This window comes from Fomitiporia mediterranea (assembly GCF_000271605.1).
Source record: "Fomitiporia mediterranea MF3/22 unplaced genomic scaffold FOMMEscaffold_9, whole genome shotgun sequence".
NCBI lineage: Eukaryota > Fungi > Basidiomycota > Agaricomycetes > Hymenochaetales > Hymenochaetaceae > Fomitiporia > Fomitiporia mediterranea.
The window spans coordinates 2,041,137-2,061,992 of NW_006760394.1; the positions used below are offsets into that span (position 1 = coordinate 2,041,137).

Here is a 20,856-nt window from a genome sequence, read left to right on the forward strand (position 1 = left end):
CTTTTATCTCTTCAGGTTTTCTCCTAGTCTTTTCCTTTATACTTCTTGCTCTGGACACTATACTCTTTCCAGATCCCCTCTCCATACAAGCATTCTAAATGACTTGTCTTTGGTTGAGGTTATCAAGTAATACTGTGCTAGAGTATGTGTTTAACCTTAGAGAGATAAAGACCTTGTCCTCAGGTTTTGTTACCTTTTCCTAACTGACTTGGTACCTACTCCTTCCTGTCCCCTCTCTCTGCTGATGGATTGATCACCCATTAGTAATGATTAGAGGTTAATAATGCTGAGCTAGAGTTCTTACTAAGCAGGACAACAAAGGTAGCCTAGTTGATCTGGCCAATCTCTAGACTTGTGACCAATAGGGTTTTGTATATAAACTACTCAGTCTCAAGTCTTGAGTTAAGCTTTTCCAAACTTAGTTACTGTATTTTACAATTCCTAACACAGACTAGTCCTGTAGTCTTGATCTTGTCTACTCTAGATAGTCCTATACTCTTAGGCTCACTCTATATACTCTACTCTTGTCTTACTCACTCACTCTGTCTGTTTTACAAGTTCTGACTATGTTCTAGTACTTACATTCTGTATTTCTGTTGTGTAGGATAGTTGTAGCCTGGGTCCCCTTACTAAGCCTACAGGACCCCTCTATACTGTTACTAACATTTGTTGTTTGAAAGTCTTTAATACTTTCTGTTGTTTTCCTGTTGTTTCACTGTTACATTTTGATATCTAGTATCAGAATGCACACTCATTTTTTATTTTCTTACAACATTTACTTTAAAGCAATAGTCTGTATCTAAGTAGTGTAGATACACATGTATTGTTCAGAACTGTTAGTTTGTACAAACAATTCCTTAAACTCTTAGATAGTTCATTTCTACAGACAACTTGTGAAAGAGATTAACTATAAATGTGAAAGAGATAAATAAGAAGTACAACAGAAAATTGTCTCAAGAATACTAATATAGTAAGTATAATTAGGATTAAGATTCAATACCTTTCTCTTCTATTGTTTCTGCTTTGTTTAATTTTCTTACTTTGAAACTCTTAATTATTTTATTATTTTCTTTATCCTTAATGTCTTATTATTTATTTTACTAAATTCCAAGGTAAAGGGTTAAATACTCAGTCTAAGAGAGCCTCTCACACTTTTACAATCTATTATATATAGCTTACATGTCTAACTAATTCTCTGTTCTCTTAATTAAGTAACTATTATTTCTTTAAATATAATAAGCTTGTATTATACTCCTTAAGCTTACACAAACTGTTTACTAAATATTCCTTGTTCTCTTTATTCATTTTTACCTTTTTATACTCTATTCTTTGTCTTATACTTTTATTGTCTTTTTTATTTTATTCTTACACCTTTAAACACTTTCTACATTATAAAAACTACTCATTTTATATAGTAGTTTCTTAGTTTTTTTAACTCTTTTTGTATCCTTCTTGTTCCTTGTGTAAAATCCTGTCTTAGTAGCTTAGAATATAGTTAGTATAAGAACTGTAGACTGAATTCACAGTTAGAATATACTATTAACCTAAAGTACACATTCCTCTAATAGGATCTTTTAACACTTTATAGTTACTGTAAAGTTCTAGAACTGTTTATATTATATTATAAAACATTAACAATGTTTGTATAGACTTTTTTGTAAAATAATATAATATATCAAAATATAATAATGTCTTATTTAAACATGTCTGTTGTAACCATTATATTATTTGAGCTGTACTAATCTTGCTCTTACTATAATATATAGACTTATTCAATATAGTAAAATATAAACCTATACAGTTTAGTTAAATCTATTTAATACTTAGTGTAAGTATTCCAATTTACTCTACTCTCATATTTCTGTATTGTTTTCAAACTGAGCTACAAGTGTATTTACACATTACAAACTTCTCATAATTATATATCTAGTCATGTCTCATTAATATACTAGAGCCTTCTAGCTTTAATATGTAATGAAGGGCAAGAAGTTAACTACAGATAATAATAGTGTATAAAGTCATGCAAAAACTCTTGTGTAAACTTTTCTATATCATCATTTCATTATAGTACTGTTTACTTGTTATTTACTATCTAAATTATAGCCAGTCTAGTTTGATGCAGAACCCTCCATCATACCTCTCTGGCTTTCCTTGCAATCTTCTACTAAGGCACGGATAGCTTGTTTTATATCGTTCACTTGACTACTTGTATTAGCAACCAGCTTTACAAAGTCACCATTAACCTTGTCAAGCTTTCCACGTAACTCTGAGAGGCCTGGTAAAGTCACTCCTTGTTCTTCAGCAATAGCTCCTATCCCGTCCAGTGGTACATACATCTTGAGCAACATGTCTGACACAGTCAACAGTTCAGGGATCAGGTGTTGCACTTCAGGGTGTGTAAAGTTCGCAAATAGTGCAAGTTCCACCATAGAACCGTCTGACAAAGCAGAAGCGGATGAGGGAGTTCTTGAATGATTACTATTGCTTGGAGTGTGTGAAAGCTGCTTCTCCATGTTGTGGAGAATGGCTGCACTGGACGTTCTACTATGGCCATGGCCAGATTGTCTTCCTGCTTTGACACTCCCTGCATCTGAATCGCGGCGCTGGCGACGAGATGCGACTGAAGCTCCCGAAGGTGTTCTTGAATGGTTTTTGTTATGTTGACTCATTGTTGATCTGAGGAGTGCACTATGATGCTTACCCTCAGTTTCTATCCCGTTTTATAGACATATTTCAAGGCGCAAAGTTGTTGTGGGAGAATGAGCCACATCATATTGCCGTCATCTGCAGACATATTGTAATATGATGCGCAATCAATATCTGTGCGACATACTGAAATTGCTGCTGTAGTTGATCTTGATGCGAATCTCTGATTGGAAGATCAGAATGCTGCCTGCAATGTTTAGAATATTAATAACGAATTGTTTGCTGTGCTATGCTATCTTTTCTCTAACATAACATGATGATCACTATAGATTGCAAAGTCCAAATGAAAACATAACTCCAAATTGTACGTATTCAGGAACATCGCACTTTCACTGCTTGCATACCATTGATTTAGATCAAACGTATTGGGCCACATTCAGAAAACGATTCAGAAGCGGGTCTCCGATTGGACAAATAAAAATACGTTCTGCGATGTACTTCAAACACTTTGCCTGATACAAGTGATGTTGCCCCGATTGCAGAGCCAGCTCGAAATGTTCGTGTTCTCATCACGTGTCGTAAGAACCAACTGTCATTCGACGATTCATTGATCGTAATCTCTCTCCTTCTGCTTAGTACATCACAACTATGCTCTTCTTATGACACCTCTTGGGTGCCATATGGGAAATTGCCGAGGACGCTATTCGGACGTATGCAACATGCTTTTACGGCAGGTACGTACAGGCCAAGCTGGTGCAGTACCAGTGGCGACAGCACCTCGTCTTACTTAGTTGCTAAATCCGTCACGCACGCTCTTCTGAGTGATACACCTTTTCTTCTTACTCTTATTCATGCGTCTCCGTACGAGATTCTTCCGAAGGAGACTGGTTGACAAATGACCCAGAACCGGTGTTAACAGCTACATACTTATGGAATTTCCGTGGTGCATTAAACTGCATTTCGAAAAGCGGCGTGCTGCGCATTGATATCCCCGGATGTTGCCAGTGGCATTAACGGCAATACTTCGAGTGATCTTTTGAGTCGGAAGGCGCATAGTACGGGTATTGATGCATCGGATACGCGATCTGCTCCTCTTCTTTCCGATGCTGGACCTGTGTCTTGTTGCTAAGACGCGAATCCCGCTGGGCTTTGACGAATACCTGTAAGACACGTCATTTTCTGTCAAGAGACTCGGCTTGTTTTCTGTGCTCATGTCTAAAGAATCCGATGCCAAGGTAACTGGTATCTCACATGTATTAGACAGGAGCATAAAACATGAAGATGAAGTCCGTGATGCTTGCACGAAGGTCGCCGCGACGGACGATTTTGTGTTGTTCAATCTACTGGAATTAACCGAGGATTACGCAGGTGGAAGAACAGAAGTCGATATATTTTCGATCAATTATTCGGAAAATTAGCATGGCTCTTCGGTCGCGGTATGCGTCATATGTTCATCGCGGCCGACCTATACTTGTGGAGTTATTTATGGACTTCGCCGAGCGGCACGGTTCTAACTTCCTCATGTTGGGACGTAAGCAACCAAAGGCGGAAGTATTATGTCCGAGAATTCATCGCGCGCGTGGTCACGGTGTTGATTTAAGCTTCGGAGCCGTCGAAAATATGCACGAACATGTTTAACGATACATCTGCCAGCAGACATGAACATTTCTGCGACAATCGGATAGTCCTCGGTCCCACCTTACATGTCTGGTCATATGTCCCGAAATTTGGGGATGCGCGCAGGACAGCTGCGTTGTAGTCCAGGACTTGTCGAACTTCGCATGTATTTCCACATGTCCTCCTTCGTATATAAGGAGCATCTGAGTTCGTTGCAGTCTACATCACCGCTTCGGTTACTCATCTACAGGCAGTTGGCATAGGAAACAATGTTCCGCGCTTCAGTTCTCCTCGCTTTCACCCTCGCCGCCGTTGTTCGCGGCCAGCAGGCAGGCACCGTCACGGCTGAAACCCACCCAACACTCTCCGTCTCTGAATGTACTGCAGGAGGCAGCTGCACACAACAGTCCAGGTCCGTCGTCCTCGACTCAAACTGGCGCTGGGTACACGACACGACTGGCTACACGAACTGCTACACCGGCAACGAGTGGGACACTTCTCTTTGCCCTGACGGCACGACTTGCGCTGCAAACTGCGCTCTCGATGGTGCTGACTACTCCGGCACTTACGGAATCTCGACATCTGGCGATGCGCTCTCACTCACGTTCGTGACCCAGTCCTCTGGAAAGAACGTCGGTTCTCGTGTCTACCTCCTCGAGGACGAGAGCACATACCAGATGTTCAAGCTCAAGAATCAAGAATTCACTTTTGATGTCGACATGTCCACCCTCCCGTGTGGCCTGAATGGTGCCCTCTACTTCGTGGAGATGGACTCGGATGGTGGTGTGTCCAAGTTCCCCAGCAACAAGGCTGGTGCCAAGTTCGGAACTGGCTACTGCGACACTCAGTGCCCGCAGGACATCAAGTTCATCAACGGAGAGGTATGTTACCATATTCGGATTGCTCTTTTCTGCTTTGGCTTACATGCATTTTTTCTCAGGCCAACGTCGAAGGCTGGGAGCCGTCCGCCAGCGACCCGAACGCGGGAACCGGCCAGTTCGGTACCTGCTGTAACGAAATGGACGTCTGGGAGGCTAACTCGATGGGCGCTGCCGTTACGCCGCACGTCTGCACAGTCCAGGGCCAGACTCGCTGCGAGGGCACTGACTGTGGTGCTGGCGATGATCGCTACGATGGTGTTTGCGACAAGGACGGCTGTGACTTCAACTCCTTCCGCATGGGTGACCAGACCTTCCTCGGCCCAGGCATGACTGTTGACACCAGCCAGAAGATCACAGTTGTTACTCAGTTCTTGACCGCCGACAACACAACGACTGGCCAGCTCTCTGAGATCCGCCGCATCTACGTCCAGAATGGCAAAGTTATCCAGAACTCGAACGTCAACATCCCAGGAATTCCCGCAGGCAACTCGATCACGGATGACTTCTGCAATGCCCAGAAGACGACTTTCGGTGACACCAACACATTCGAGCAGATGGGTGGTCTCGCGACGATGGGCGATGCATTCGACACGGGTATGGTCCTCGTCATGAGTATATGGGACGACTACGCGGCGCAGATGTTGTGGCTCGACAGCGACTACCCGACTGACGCCGACCCATCGCAGCCTGGTATCGCTCGTGGTAACTGCCCGACTGACTCTGGTGCTCCCACGGAGGTCGAGTCGCAGAGCCCGAACGCGAAGGTTACCTTCTCCAACATCAAATTCGGCCCCCTCGGCTCGACTTTCTCCTCTTAAGTATTATTTAATTAAGTAGGATTTGGTCTGGTTGACAGTGATACCGACCTCTCATTCTTTTGGCTCCCTGGATGCATGCACCACCTTGTTGAACAAAATAGCTGGCTGTAAATATATGCTTGCTCTTTCTTTCGTATAAAACAAGGAATGTAAATTATATTGTTTGGATGTACGAGCAATAGAACATCTGAATACTCTTTTCGTGCTGACCTAGGAGGACTAGATCAAAGCACTTGAATGAAGATTATTGACTTGACGCGACGCGACTACGTCACGCGTCAGTCTCCACACTTGCCTCTGGAGTCTGGACGCCAATGACGTAGCCTGCCGTCAACTCTCAAAAGTTAAAACCATGTCTCGTCAACTGCTCAGTGTACCTCTATCTCCATCCTCCATCCTCTTCCCTCACCTGCATCAATTTATAGTAATACCTAGTACACACTCAAGACTCTTTAGCACCCACAATGTCATCCCGTCAACGCACCACACCACCCCAAACAGACCAATCCGACCTCCCACCCAAACGGCAGGGCAAGGTCGTCCGCCACGACGTATCCAAACCTCTCCAACACGTCTCCCTCTCCCGAGTCGTACACCTCCTCACGATCTTCGCAGTCCTCTTCACAGCGTTCTACGCGTACCGAATTGTACAATGGAAGAGCGAGGCAGGCGGGTGGTGGAACCTCGCACTTGGTAGGAGACCACCGGGTGTGCAAGGACAAGGAGGGAATATTAATACGAATCAGGGAGAACGCGGGTATTATCAACCTGGTGGGCAAAGTGGAAGCGCAGGGTCGAAAGAGGGTGAACTGGAGAGTCACGTACACGCCATTGCCTCCATCATCGGAATGCAGCCTACAGACCTCGCATCTGCCTTGTCAGACGCAGTACACCAACACGTCGCACCTAAAACAATCTCGTCTCTCTCTTCGTCGGTTTCGTCTTCTGCTTCTGCCGCTGGCTCGACTGCACCTGCTGCCAACGTCTTCTTATCCGATAATAACGACGGGAAAGCATATTCCCGAGATGGATCGTCTGGTGGGAATAGTGATGACGAAGGAGTGTTGGAGAAGGCTGGGACAATAGCGAAAGCGGTAGATGCAGTCGTCGGATTTGACGAACCGATTGTAGCTGATTGATATTTTCTACCCTCTGTGTCTGTCCTGTTTGGTCGAATTTTGCTAGGTCATGGGTGCTGACCACGAGCCTGAGCTCGTTGGATAATCCTCGCTTTGCATGCATACTGCCACAATTTTTCATTCGGACTGAGGATCTACCTGTGCGTGCTATTCTTGTTTTGCTTTCGTTGTTAAAAAGACTCTTATGTTTCCTGTCGCTTTCCTGCTGTCAGCATCATTGCATTTGGATACCCAGGAACGGAATCCGCAATTGATGTCCATTTTTAACCCCTGATCAATATATGCGCTATAAATTAATACTGATGCATTTGTTTATTGCCATTTACTTTGGGACGATGGTCCGTTTGCCTCAATCATTCAGTCTCACGGCTTTCCAATCGCATTTTCAAATTGAAAGCCAAGTATATAGAATTACAGAGGGACATGATGTTGAAAAAAAACCGACATCAAACTTCAGTCTGCGCCAGTTACTCGATGGCTCCAATATCAAACATATTAAGAGTTCTTCGCCAGTGGCGAGATCTGTGGCAAACCAGGGTAGAAAGTTGTCGGGATCGTCCTAAATGCGCCAAATACATCAGCATACATCCGCAATTAGAACATTCACTCTTTAAAGCACTCGTCCCAAAAAAGAAGGGAAAAAGGCGACTCACGGGATCGGAATAGGCGAATTCGTCGCAAACCCTTGCGACAAATCACCCGACAGACTGGGTGGAGTCGTAAACCCAGCAGGGCGACTGATCGTCGTCGTCACTGCCGAATAGCTCGTCGGTGTCCCTGAACGTAGACACGGTGCGCCCGTGCCGAACGCAGAACGACATTTGTTAGTCGCGGCGTTGGTGTCCGACCAGAGATTGACGTTTTGCAGCGTGATTTCTGAGCAGGGTGCCCCGTCTGCGCAGAGAATTTGTATGGGAGAACGTTGGACGCCGTTGACGACTGCACCGTCCCAGTTCTATTCGTGCATTCAGAACAGGAAATGTAAGGTTGTTGGGAGGAAAATGGGAGAAGTGAAGGATGCCTACCCGGAACGTAATATTACTCAACTGCACTCCATCTCCCGCCTGCGTCGCCTCGCTGCTCCAATACTGATCCACATTCAACCCATACGCAGTCTCGCGGCTCAAGGACGTATCAAACAACACGTTCTTAACGAATCCGCTTCCGCCGTTTGACTTGATCATGAAGATCTGGTTTCCGCCGTTCGTGTAGACGTTCCGGTAGAGAATATCTTGAATCGCCGTGCCCGTCCCGAGAGACCCGATGGCGGACCCGCCGGACTGGTTGCACCAGATTCGCTCAACGAGGATGTTGTTCGCGGGTGACTTGACGGTGACGCATTCGTCCCGATTGGTCACTTCGATGTCGTGGATCCAGTAGTTTGTGCCTAGTAAGTAAGGTGGGGTGAGTATATGTCCAGTACGTCAAAGTTTTGAAAGTTTGAAATTGTAATTGAAACCGAAGAGGATAGAGCAAAGGTTGTACGTACCCCAGACGTCGATCCCATCAGATCCACCGAGGTTCGTCCCGCGAATAGCCATATTGTAGATCTCTCCGTTTGAACCTTGTTGAATGACGAGGTGGAACTCCGGCGCTGAAACCAGGTGAGTCTATAATTGCCATATTGGGTCTGGGGCGCATATGATTATTACTCACAGTCAACCAAGATCAAATCATGCATCGAGAAGTTGTTCGAGGTCACGATGCGAACCAGCCTAGGTCTGCGCATAATATTACCGCATGCCGAGAAAAGACGCAATGAAAGCAGATACGGTCAATATTAGCATTAATGTAACATTAGAGTCAGAATAGGGAAGGAAGGGGCGGCCAACGTACCCTGCGTTACGACACTGGAAGCCATTTCCTTGGATTGCGCCCGCACTGTTACTTGAGAAGAACTCGAAGTCATTCGCATTTTGGATGGCAATCATGTTCCCGCCCGCCGTGCCTGGAAAGTAGCCGAAGTAATATCAGCCAAATCTCCGTTCCGAATTTATTCGGCGATCAAGCAGCAAGGAGCGGGGATGGAGAATGAGAAATAAGAAATGATAGCGTACTGGTGCGAGTGATGACCCCATCCATCTGGAAAGCCCACTTCGAGCCTCCGTTGAGGGTCTGCCAAGTCTGCATGTTGTAGTTCCCGGGCGGGAGGTACAGCGTCGCGCCGTTAGGATTCTTCAGCACACAGTTCGTGAACGCGTTCCCGATAGCTGGTCCAATATCCTAGTATTCCAAAAACGTGCATGTCAATGTTTACAACCCAGAAGACGAGGGGATTGACGGAGGCCTACACTGGAGCCGACAGACCCGCCGAAGTCGAGGACATTGCATATTGTCGCTTGCTTAGCGGAAAGAGGAGTCGTAGGTCCCACCCTGCCCGAGAGCTGAGCGAACGCTACAGGCAAGGCAAGTAGAGCAGACAAGAACGCTGGACCGAAAGCCATTGTTACAATCCTGAGAAAAGCGAAGAGCAGAGGCCACCGTTCGTTCGCCTTCCCGAGATACTTTATACTTGCTGACGACGGTATTTTCTCGCCGTCCCAGTCCATTGACTTGCTCGGCAATACATCTTATTCAGGCGAATATGCGGATCGTAATTGTGTACACGTGAACGTAGGCTTGGAGTTTTCGCCAGAATAGAAACAGGCATAGCAAAGTGGATACAACATACAGTGTCACGGACTATTTCTGTGCTGGCAAGCCGGCACCGGGATAAATTAATATGAGAATCTTGAAACGGCTTTAGATTCCGGATTACACGGGCCAGGCATTGAGAAATACGCGCGAATATTCGCAGCGACATAGTCCAGCAAGGTCACGAGTTGCTTTAAGTTCATAAAGGAGAAAAACCCGTGCAAAGTATTTACGGGAAAATCAGGACATTTGTCGTAGGTGATTGCGTGGCCAGAGATCGTTGGTCTCCGAGTCTACTTCTCTGTTATTTGAGAAGAAGAGCATGTGCTTCTTGGCTTTATTTGGTAACAAGAACTGGAACCGGGTAGGACACTGCAGATCAACGTTAATTAGAATTATTGAGAACAGGCAGCGTGGCACCGAAAAAGAGCCTGCGAAGAGTCCTTATTGCATCTGGCGGGCCGCTAGACTCTTGGAAGAGTAGTAAACGGAGCGAAATAACGGGCCGACGTGTGTTCTGAGAGCGTTGTTCAGGAAACCTGATGAGAGTATGACGTCAAAAAGCCAATTGCCAGACTGAGAACTTCAGTATGTCGCATGAACGCAGGCTCCACTTTAGACTCTTTATGTTTCAGTGAGATCCCGTGGTCTAATGCTTGATGCCCCGCGAATTTACCAGGTGAAGGAGAAGACGGAACGCCTCCTGAAGTAGTCGCCAAGATAACCTCCACTGTAAGCAAGCTAATATTTTTTCGCGAAAGAGAGTCATATGGTCTACTCTAGCAAGTATAAGAAAAGAGTAGAAGAACCCGTCATTGAATTCGTCTCCTGGTGGCAAGAGCAAAAGTCGGGTACTGAGGACGTAATCGAGCGTAAATTGTACATAATTTATTATTGGCAAGCAACATCACGTGCAGCTAACACGTCGAGAGTCGACGAACCTCTTCAGCTTAACACCTTTGATTCACTGTACCCAGCCCAGCCAATATCAACGTTTTGTCCTAGCAGGAGGAAATGTTGTTCGATAAGTTGTCCTCGACAGACAGTTCTAAGTTCTAGCACGCCTCGCACGCGTGCATTGCACACCCGCTCATCATCTTTGCTTCCCCCTTTGCAGTGTTCTATGTGTACCGGGCAGCACAGCCAAAGAACGAAGCAATGAGGTGGTGGGATTTAGCACTTGGTAGGCGAGCCACTATACTAGGCGCAGATATGCAGGTAATAATGTGGATATGAAACAGGTGTTTAATGTATACATACGTGTGCAATAAGTTATTACTGATGCACTGTCTTTCATCCGCTTAAGACAAGAAGGGTCTGCTGACTTTAATCAAATAAAGATCGACAGCATTCAAACGAAAAGCTGATAGGCATAAATACAGAGAGGCATGACGTCGAGACAGGGCCAAAATCAAACTATAGTCTACTGTACATGTCACCCAGCTGCGCCGACCGACCAATCGATAGATTAAGAGTTCTTCGCCAGTGGCGAGATCTGCGGGAGACCAGGAAAGAACATCGTTGGAATCGTCCTAACACACCAAAATCATCAGCTCCAACACTCCGAAACCCACTCCGATCATGCAGACCCAAAGAAAACCCTGTCAAGCACGAAAGAAGGACTCACGGAATCGGAATAGACGAATTTGTTGCAAATCCTGTCGACAAGTCGCCTGAAAGAGTAGGTGGAGTCGAGTAGCCAGGAGGTCGACTAATCGTTGTTGTCACCGCTGGATAGCTCGACGGTGTCCCGGAGCGGAGGCACGCACCCGAACCGAACGCGCTACGGCACTTATTGGTTGCCGCGTTGGTGTCCGACCAGAGGCTGACATTTTGGAGAGTCATGCCCGTGCAGAGTGCCCCGTCGGCGCAGAGAAACTGTATTGGCGAGCGTCGGACGCCATCGATAACTGCACCATCCCAGTTCTGTTTATTAGCGTTAGAAAAATTGGCCAAAAGAGATTGCGATTGCACTTTGAAGAGCTTTGGGGAAGGGAGAAGAAAAAGGAACGTACCTTGAACGTGATATTACGCAGCTGCACGCCATCACCAGCCTGCTCTGCCAGCTCACTCCAATACTGGTCCACATTTAGTCCATACGCTGTGCCGCGACTCAAGAATGTGTCGAACACCACGTTCTTCACAGTTCCGTTCCCGCCGTTTGACTTGATCATGAAGATCTGGTTCCCGCCGTTCGTGTAGACGTTCCGATAGAGGACGTCCTGGATTGCTGTGCCTGTCCCAAGGGAACCAATAGCAGACCCGCCGGATTGATTACACCAGATTCGCTCGACGAGTATGTTGCTCGCAGGTGACTTGACGGTGACGCATTCATCCCGGTTAGTGACTTCTATGTCGTGGATCCAGTAGTTCGTGCCTAATGTAAGTGTATGTGGAGAGCGAAAATTAGTACGTCAATACAGGTGGATCAGGAATTGGAATATGAGAGGATAAGGAGTGGAACGTGTGTTCCTACCCCAGACATCGATCCCATCTGATCCACCGATGTTTGCCCCGCGTATAGCCATATTGTAGATCTCCCCGTTTGAGCCTTGTTGGATGACCAGGTGAAACACAGGAGCTAGAATTGGGTAAGCCTACGTATATGCACTTTAGCAACAGCGTATGAGACTAATACTCACAATCGACCAAGATCAAATCATGCATCGAGAAATTGTTTGAATTCACGATACGAACCAGCCTAGGTCTTCACATGAAGACACCGCACGCCCGCAGGAAAGAAAGAAAACACAAATTCGGATCAGCACTACCATCACTCCGACTGTAGAGAAGGCGAAAGGAAGGGACTGCCCGTTTACCCTGCATTGCGAGCTAGGTAGCCATTTCCTTGAATTGCTCCCGCGCTATTATTCGAGAAGAACTCGAAGTCGTTCGCGTTCTGGATGACGATCATATTCTCACCCGTCGTGCCTGTGAGGTATCCGAGGTAATATCAGTCAAGTCTCCGTCCCAGTTTAATTCGGCGTCAGGAGGAGACACGGAACGAGGATAGGGGAGTCTGAGAAATGGTGGTTGGTGAATGGGGACGAGGACTGCAACCCACTGTTACGAGTGATAACACCGTCCATCTGGAAAGCCCACTTCGAGCCACCTTTGAGTGTCTGCCAAGTCTGCATGCTGTAGTTTCCCGCAGGGACATACAATGTCGAGCCGTTAGGATTCTTCAGCACACAATTCGTGAACGCGTTCCCGATAGCTGGTCCGATGTCCTAGTGTCCGAACAGCGTGCATGTAATGGCCAGTCGCTCAGAGAAAGATAGGACGAATGAAGACCTACGCTAGACCCGACAGACCCGCCGAAGTTGAGAACATTGCATATTGTCGCTTGTTTTGCGGATAGCGGAGTCGTAGGTCCCACCCTGCCTGAGAGTTGCGCAAACACGGACGGTAACGCAAGCAGAAAAGACAAAAATGCTAATCCGAAAGCCATTATTAAAATTTCAAGGCTAGCCAAGGAGAAAGGATAAAGCCAAATGACAAGAGCCGCACGTTCGTTTCCGCTTGAGACGCTTTATACCTGTTGGCGACGATGTTTCCTTCTGCCCGCTTCCAATGACTCGGCCCCCAATGCGTCTTCTTCGGACAAGTATGCGGCTGATAATTGCACACATGTGAATGCAAGGCCGCGGTTTTTATCGGAATAGAATGGAGGGAATGGAGAGCTGGGGGCGACATATGGCGTCGAGGACTCTTTCCGTGTTAACCGGTACTGCGGGGTAAGTTAACTCGAGGACCGTAGAGCAATTTGGATTCCGATGGGTCAGGCATTGAAAAATAGCTGCGGTTATTTGCAGTGAAGTCGGATCACGAGTCGGAGAAGATAACCTCATGCAAGGTGTCTGCAGGACAGTCCGTCGTAGGCGATTGTGTGCCCTAAGATCGTTGGTCTCCGAGCCTCCTTGTCTGGTACCAAAGAATAGCAGGTGTTTCTTGATCACTGTGGAACATGGAACCGGAAACCGACTGGGTAATACAGATCAATGTTATTGTGTAGATATTGAGTGGAATCCCCAGTACTGAGTTTATCACATGACAAGCACTGCTCTTGAGTTTTTCTTGTAAATCAGTTAGGAGTGTACAGGTGTTGCTTAGAGACTGCCCTGAAGTCCTTTTATAAAATATTGTATGGAAGTTCGAATACAAGGCAAGAAAAAGATGAACAAGGGAATATTTGTTTAGATGAGATCAGATTGTCTATTTTTTGCTACTTTCCTGCCAAATCTGTCTATCTCACAAAAATGTATATACTACTACCTCAGCAAGGTTATTGTAGTGTGTTGCTCTACACTATCATCTAGATCAATACTCTAGCACATCATAGCCCATCTCTCAGAAGAACTTCATCTTGACTCAATGAGTACACACTACATTAACAGAAAGCAGCAGAAAGAGCTTGTCCGGCTCATGAAACTATTCGAGGAGGCAGAAGAACATCGGAGATCATTTGAGGCCCAATATCCAGGAGAGACAGCAGACGATAAAATCATTCGGGTACACTCTGACAGATATCTGTCAGCTAGCAAAGCATTTGCAGAACATTTCAATGACTACACACAGTCTGTATGGAAGGGACATATCAGTGAAACAGAGTTTACCCGAGTTTACAAACATTTCGAGGCGTTTCGAAGGACGAATCAGTACGAGATAGAGAAAGTCAAGAGGCTATGGGAAAGGGAGGCTTCCAATCGAGAAAAGTCGCGCAGGACTGCAGAGGAGATGCACGCACAGAAGGAGAAGGAGCGGAAGGAAGAGGCGGAGCGTAGGAAACGAAACGCGTCCAGTTCGCGCAAGCGTCCATCGACATCACATTCCACATATAGCAGCAAGAACTTTAACCCTACATCGTCCACACAGGCCTCTTCAAGGTCCAAACCTGTTGACCCACTCATTGCACACTTCAAGTGGTACGAATCTCAGTGGACAAGCATCTCTACCCTCTCAAGCAACGTGCCACTCCAGTTCTCGAGCATTCCATGGCCTTCGCTCACCATTCCCTGCACTCCTTCTGACATCACACCAAACTGTGTACGCGAGTTTATCTGCCATACAAAGCGTCGTACTGTAAATCTCAGTGCATTCTCGTCAACGGAGACACAAAAAGCGGCTTTGTTAACGAAGAAGGAAGAACGTCTCGTAGTTAAGAACGAATTGAAGAATTGGCATCCAGACAAATTCACAACACGTGTATTGGCACGCATAATGGATGGTAGCGAGCGAGAAACAGTCCGTGCTGCAGCAGACATAGTCCAGAAAACTCTCACAGGCCTCCTTTCTGCACCTTGAATGCACTCCCTGTTTCTCATACGGAGAGAACTTACACACGGTGATTGTTACGATGCACTCAAATGATTCAACGGTCCTGATTTTAGCTCTTTTAGAAACAGAAAATTCTATTTACACAGAGTAATTTCCACGAGGTATCCATTATAATGAAATGCCGAAACTAAGAAATGTTACAGATACGTCACAAAGAGCATCCATCGGAAGGAAACAGAGAATTAAGGACACGAAGAACACAATATTCAAACGATATCACTCTGACACGAGCGTGGAATATGGCGAGCAGGAACGGCTCTTCTGGGTTCTTGCAAAATCATGGTATGAGGGTGTGCCCAGGACGGTGCTGGCTGTGGGACGGGCGCTCTCGTAGGCCCTCGTACTTCCGCAGCGACAGACGAATTAGGATTGGGAGTGATGTACGATACCGCAGAATAGGTGCCATACCCCGAGACCTCCGAGTACGTCCCACCTTCCGTATATGATTTAGGATACTGTAGGTAGGACGTGTATGATGACTGCTCGTAACTTGAGGGATTATGTGATCTAGGATATTGCGTATTGGATGTGCATATCGACTGTCGGCAACTTGAGGGGGGTTCAGATACTAGTATTCGACTTCGAGGTCGTTTCCGCAGACAAATCCAAATGCTGACAAGGACGCCGATGGTTATCACTGCAAAGATGGGCCCGACGATCACTCCCACATTTGTCTTGGAGCCTGATCCACCGGAATTGGAACTACCGGTGACGGTCTCGGCCGGAGGTGAAATACTCGGAGGGATATTTACACCTCTCGTCCATCCCGAAATAGTGGTGGTTTCTACTGAATCATCCTGCGACCTGGCTCATACGCATGAGAAACAAGTAAATCAAAATTTTGGTCGAACGTACGTGTATATAATCGAATCCAAAAGGACAAGCGCTTCCTGTCCAGCATTACCGGTCTCAAGTCGTATAGTGTGTTGCGCGTCCGAAAGGCCGGCTGCAGCAAAGACAGTTTGTAGTCTGTATGTTGTGTCGCCATTTGGATTTTGTCGGAAAGTACCGGCTTGGTTGCCGTCGAGGAAAAACGTTAGGTCCGTGTTGCCATTGGGATTGGCAGTCGAACCAGTCAGTATACAGTTCACATACACAGCGGTTCCTATAATAATACGCCCATTAGCCCACGAACTCCATACAAAACTTTCTAAAACTAACCTGTAAAGGTCGCTGAAGCGCTAATTATTTTTCCGTTGTTACTGTTCGGCGTAGACGTATTCGCAGGTTCAAACAACGCTTCATGCCACGTTCCCCTGTATGCACCGGTGCCCGCAGGTGGCTTTGCTGCACATGTTGTGCAGCCATCTCCGCGTTGCCAAGATGTAGAAGGAAAATATAAAATGTGGCCTCCAGTATTTGGGTTACCAAATGCATCGTCAATGGTAACGTTGGATGTTGCTGCGCTGTTCCATGCAAAGAGGGCACAGATGAAAGCGACAGCGAGTCGCATTGGTCCCAACTGATAGGTATCAGAGGTTTAAGTGGCGAATAGAGGCCAGAGTGCCCATAATTTAACAATGACATGCTGGTGAGAGCAATATGTATATAGGGAGAGCAATTTGTATATAGGGAGAGTAATATATATATAAGGAGAACACGTCAAGTGTAATTGCGTGATTAAGAGTATATTCCTCGGCACAAAACTCGGGCGAGAAAACATCTCAAATGGAGACATTCCTCCGATCGTAGCATCTATATGTAACCAAGAGAGACAGATTGAACGAGCAAGAATGTTTGCGCGTAAATCTTTATGATGGTGCGCGATGATGGAGTGAAGTCAGTGGATGCTGAACTGCACATCAAAAAATTAAAATTCAAAAAAAAAGTTGCCGAGTGGGGAAATTACGTCTTGCCTCATCGAAGCTCCGAGTCTAACCTGCCGTGAGGAGCATCACGTGACAAGTTTTAAAAAATAATAAAACACGGTGGATAAAATTCGTACAAACAAATAACTACCACGCACGGAATGACATACAAGCTCGGTCACTGAACAAGATGATCTAGGCATTCCACGAGAATCCAGGGCGAGTCCGAGAAGAAATACAAATAAAGAGCACAGAAAATATTCAAAAATCTAATGAACACGGCCTTTCCACACATATCTACGCACAAACGCTGGGTCGAAAAGGTGTGGATTAATGTTCTAGACTGCCGACGAGCTTTCATCATTTGACGCGTTTGCGATAGGGCCTCCCAGTGGAACGTGTTAGATGAGTCAAAGGCAGAAACTTTGAAAGAGAAGGGGGACACACCTTCGGCGAAACTGATGTTACTAACAGTCCTTGACCTATAATTTGTCCCTTCGTTCACTCCCATTTCGCCTGCCTCCTTCAGATTGATCAAAAGGTGACTCCCGAGGACACAGAGCAGAGTAGGATTTCCAGCTGCGGTTAAGAGGTTTGCGACGAAAGGACTTGAAATTATTATTCGAATTTGAACTATCTTCAGTGCGCAACAAAATATCAAGCTATAGTAATTTGAGTCAAGTATTTGTGTAAACTCGGTTCACTTACAAGCCGTAATATATAACCTGGTCTTCAATGAGGACTCTGAGAAGATGCAAGCCTTTGAATCCGGCTGATATTTGCCAGTACTCTGCTGCTTGGAAGAGGGCTAAACAAAGTAGAATAGTCCCATATGTCAGGGGTACAGTCCTGTATTACATTAGTGCGGATCGGGACATGTCGGTGAATCGCTCACCAAGAGATAATTGACAACGACTGCAGAGGATCCCTGATAATCCCGCACACTTCGACACCCTGTGCCAGGCGGGAAAGAGAAACTGTAGCCAATTACGCCACAGTTGACATTAAAGCAAGGCAACACGTTGATTGAAACACTTACTATCTTCAAATAGATTGTCATGAATAAGGAGACCGAAACCAACGCCTATTTCTATAACAAGAAGCGCCTTGAGACAGATAGAAAGTCTTCTATCTGCCAAAATTTAGGTTCCAGAAACTACATAAAACGCCATTGTACTTACTTCGTTGGAAAAGCGCCAATACACGGATCTGAAGAATGTCTACAAACGGCCATGTAAGTAACAATTATATGAAGAATCGGAGTATTCAGCTACAATCTATAAGAACAATAGTGATCAAGCCTGACACCTGCGTCACATCGGGGAGCTGTATTGAGTAACAGGAGGCGGCTTACTGCATACGTCGCCAGTCCATGCAATTGCCTGACCTAACCATAGAGTCAATTCTAAATACGAATGGCCAGGAGGGGAAAAGAAACATACAGCTGCAAGTAATATGTATTCGAATTCGAGGTCAGCATGCACTTCTGAATGGTGATGTTTACTTTCTACCTGAGAAGACTTTGATTGAAGTTAGTACCTGGAGTGAAACACCCTTGTAAACGACTTGTTGCGGATAGTGGATCAAGTACAAGTTTGCTCACCGTTTGTATTTAGAATACAAATCGCCCCAAGAAGCCCAATGTAGCGATTCTGTATCTCGACGTTAGTATAATTCTAGCCTCAATTCACCACGGCAAGTCTTACCGCGAAATAAATCAAACTAATAGTGTTGCGTGGCTTGGACTTTACCGCCATTAATGCGTCATTGATCCACGCTAGTGAGTATTACACTCACCCAGAAGTGTTTTATCTACAGAGACACGGTTCAGCGAGCGCTCGAGAGTTCATTGAACATCATCATACCTCTTTATCCATTGTCGTGACTTGAATTGTGCTTTCTGTCAGTGAGGTTCTGGGTCGAGCAATCATCTCACGAACGAGCGTTGTAGACCAAAATAGTCAACAGTGCCACACCAAAGTACTTTCCAGTTATGATCTCGGATAAAAGCAATTGCACCAAGCTTGGATCAACAGGCTCGTCATCTGAGCGGGTGGAGAACGTGTAGGCTTTTCCGAAGTCAAGAGTCTGGTTTGCCATAGAAAAAGATGTCATGGAGAGATATGGTTCCGAGACGGACATTCTCTTTATAAGAATTATTGTGTTGGTGGGTTGGTGCGATAAGGTTATTATCCTTCATCCAGCAACGCTTAGTATGAGAGCATTCCGGCTGAAACCCGCTCCAGTAAGAGCAAGTATCATCGTGTAGGCGTTGCATAGCAAACAGTCGGATCAATCTCTGCACTGTCTTAAGGAGACACAGAATAGTCACCGGGAAAAGGACTTGTACCGTTTCTGAATAGGGAGAAAATATTTCTGTTTGATGATCTGTTACTGCTAGGAGCGAATCTTCACGGATTCATCCCATCAAGGTATCTCCAATTGTAACACCTTCCTCAGTGCTGAGTTAGAGCATCAATTCGATAATCTGATTTAGCCTTCTGAAACTAAATTAAAATTAGCCCTTTATCCAGAGTTGGTTGCATGTGAGGAACCTTACAGCACATCAGGGCAACGAGTCCAGCGGACTCCAGCCACCGACCGCCAAACAAGCTTGCTGGACGTCATGGATCACTGGGGAGAGAAAGCCTTGGGCCTGGACGTACCAAGTTTGATACTTTTGTAAGTTTTTAGAACTGAGAGTAAGCAGCTGTAAATGCAAAATATAGATATATTATAAGATAAGAAAGGTTGCGGATGTCTCAAGATCTGAGTCTGTCTAACACACGTGTTGGCACATGACATAATCAACATTTTGTTGTCATTTGGTCCCACTAACGTCATATATTCGTAGTGTTTACAGTTCTCGTAAGTCAAACTATTGTCAAGTGACAAAGCTGCTTTGAGGCAAGAAACGATGATTACATCCGTGGTTACTTTAACAACCATCATGACTTTGGTGTTAATAACATTAAACACATTTACTACATCTGCAACAGACGGTCGTTATAACTGCTGTAGTAAGGGGCATCAATATATCCATCAAATCGTTTGCCCTTCATCTATTTTTGCACAACACTGTGTCAACCGAAACAGTTGTTGTATTCACCATCACACGAGTGGGACCACTACCTTGCATTACAAGGGTGCTGAACGGCAGTTTAGGAGATTGTCTCTGATATACATATGTGTGTGCTAAGGCTTGTAATGCTTGAATATGTAGTGTGCCATTCAGGAAAATCCTTCCTAAATATTCAAGCTTGGATACAAGTGCTCATATTCTTCTAATGCATCACGAAAAAGTCTTAAGTATTATACTTGCTTGTAATCTTGTATATTTTGTATATTTTATAAAATTTGTCCAATTACTTATAATCTTCCTGGGGGGTTAAGTAATGACAGTACAATGTTAGATAAGTAAGTAAGAATACTTTTAAAACTTGGCAATTTCTATTATAATTTTATAAATTGTCAAGTTATAAAAGTGATTATAACACTTTCTAAGATTACAAGACTAAGACATACTTATTTATTTGAGAAAGTATAATATCTGCTTATAATGCTTATAAGTTATTACAAGCATTTGAATGGTTTGCTTTTGCTTAGTATACAATTTTGTATCAAATAATTAATCAAATATAATTATATTTAAATTATAGAATACAAAAATAGTAATTAATACATTATTTCTACAATCCCAACCCCTGCACCACTAGCTGCCTCTGCCTCATTCTTTTGCGAGCGGAATTTGCATCGGTAAAGGATTAACACGTTCGAAGTAATCTTTGTCACCACGTCTTGGTCGTCACTGAGTCCCTGCAAGTTGAATTGTGTACGCGTGTGAGTTGTGAGGTTGAAGAGGTTGAGCTACACCTGTGAGACAGGTTTAGAGTGATTAGCAAGTGACAATAAGAAAGAAAAGATAGACGCACGGCGACGGCGTGCAGCAAGTTGTGAGTGGTACATGCAAATTAAG

General features: G+C 45.2%; 8 protein-coding genes across 8 annotated transcripts; 3 read left to right on the top strand and 5 right to left on the bottom strand.

The window, feature by feature from the left end:
• Window positions 1-2,108: 2,108 nt before the first annotated feature.
• On the bottom strand, window positions 2,109-2,669 carry FOMMEDRAFT_159337 (uncharacterized protein; the record flags this gene model as incomplete). Its single annotated transcript, XM_007269300.1, has 1 exon — window positions 2,109-2,669. One exon carries the CDS (start codon window positions 2,667-2,669, stop codon window positions 2,109-2,111), a length of 561 nt encoding a protein of 186 aa, XP_007269362.1.
• A 749-nt stretch (window positions 2,670-3,418) lies between these two features.
• FOMMEDRAFT_22345 (cellobiohydrolaseI) lies at window positions 3,419-6,043 on the top strand. Its single transcript, XM_007269301.1, has 2 exons — window positions 3,419-5,144; window positions 5,204-6,043. Exons 1-2 carry the CDS (start codon window positions 4,533-4,535, stop codon window positions 5,960-5,962), a joined length of 1,371 nt encoding a protein of 456 aa, XP_007269363.1. The 5' UTR covers window positions 3,419-4,532; the 3' UTR covers window positions 5,963-6,043.
• Window positions 6,044-6,450: 407 nt separating this feature from the next.
• FOMMEDRAFT_33010 (uncharacterized protein) lies at window positions 6,451-6,903 on the top strand (the record flags this gene model as incomplete). The annotated part of the gene is made up of 2 exons (XM_007269302.1): window positions 6,451-6,670; window positions 6,713-6,903. Coding segments are annotated over 2 exons (411 nt in total), but the record flags the coding sequence as incomplete, so codon positions are not given.
• A 693-nt stretch (window positions 6,904-7,596) lies between these two features.
• On the bottom strand, window positions 7,597-9,545 carry FOMMEDRAFT_91227 (rhamnogalacturonan-hydrolase; the record flags this gene model as incomplete). Its single annotated transcript, XM_007269303.1, has 8 exons — window positions 7,597-7,660; window positions 7,755-8,056; window positions 8,127-8,488; window positions 8,591-8,695; window positions 8,758-8,822; window positions 8,938-9,049; window positions 9,159-9,324; window positions 9,393-9,545. The coding sequence occupies 8 exons, from the start codon at window positions 9,543-9,545 to the stop codon at window positions 7,597-7,599; spliced, it is 1,329 nt and encodes a 442-aa protein (XP_007269365.1).
• A 1,658-nt stretch (window positions 9,546-11,203) lies between these two features.
• On the bottom strand, window positions 11,204-13,186 carry FOMMEDRAFT_187129 (uncharacterized protein; the record flags this gene model as incomplete). Its single annotated transcript, XM_007269304.1, has 8 exons — window positions 11,204-11,267; window positions 11,363-11,661; window positions 11,751-12,112; window positions 12,212-12,316; window positions 12,378-12,442; window positions 12,555-12,666; window positions 12,800-12,965; window positions 13,034-13,186. 8 exons carry the CDS (start codon window positions 13,184-13,186, stop codon window positions 11,204-11,206), a joined length of 1,326 nt encoding a protein of 441 aa, XP_007269366.1.
• Window positions 13,187-14,688: 1,502 nt separating this feature from the next.
• FOMMEDRAFT_58554 (uncharacterized protein) lies at window positions 14,689-15,027 on the top strand (the record flags this gene model as incomplete). Its single annotated transcript, XM_007269305.1, has 1 exon — window positions 14,689-15,027. A coding segment is annotated over one exon (339 nt), but the record flags the coding sequence as incomplete, so codon positions are not given.
• A 251-nt stretch (window positions 15,028-15,278) lies between these two features.
• Window positions 15,279-16,525, bottom strand: FOMMEDRAFT_159343 (uncharacterized protein; the record flags this gene model as incomplete). The annotated part of the gene is made up of 3 exons (XM_007269306.1): window positions 15,279-15,876; window positions 15,928-16,177; window positions 16,234-16,525. The coding sequence occupies 3 exons, from the start codon at window positions 16,523-16,525 to the stop codon at window positions 15,279-15,281; spliced, it is 1,140 nt and encodes a 379-aa protein (XP_007269368.1).
• Window positions 16,526-17,218: 693 nt separating this feature from the next.
• FOMMEDRAFT_159344 (uncharacterized protein) lies at window positions 17,219-19,022 on the bottom strand (the record flags this gene model as incomplete). Its single annotated transcript, XM_007269307.1, has 11 exons — window positions 17,219-17,265; window positions 17,328-17,513; window positions 17,589-17,688; window positions 17,776-17,834; window positions 17,920-17,986; window positions 18,062-18,100; window positions 18,235-18,267; window positions 18,323-18,400; window positions 18,678-18,692; window positions 18,746-18,765; window positions 18,821-19,022. 11 exons carry the CDS (start codon window positions 19,020-19,022, stop codon window positions 17,219-17,221), a joined length of 846 nt encoding a protein of 281 aa, XP_007269369.1.
• Between the last annotated feature and the right edge of the window lie 1,834 nt (window positions 19,023-20,856).

Excerpts from the sequence above, each read along its gene's own strand:
- FOMMEDRAFT_22345 (XM_007269301.1), top strand. The coding sequence starts at position 4,533 with ATGTTCCGCGCTTCAGTTCTCCTCGCTTTCACCCTCGCCGCCGTTGTT. Across the intron at positions 5,145-5,203 it reads TCAAGTTCATCAACGGAGAG|GCCAACGTCGAAGGCTGGGA; the intron begins GTATGTTACCAT and ends ATTTTTTCTCAG.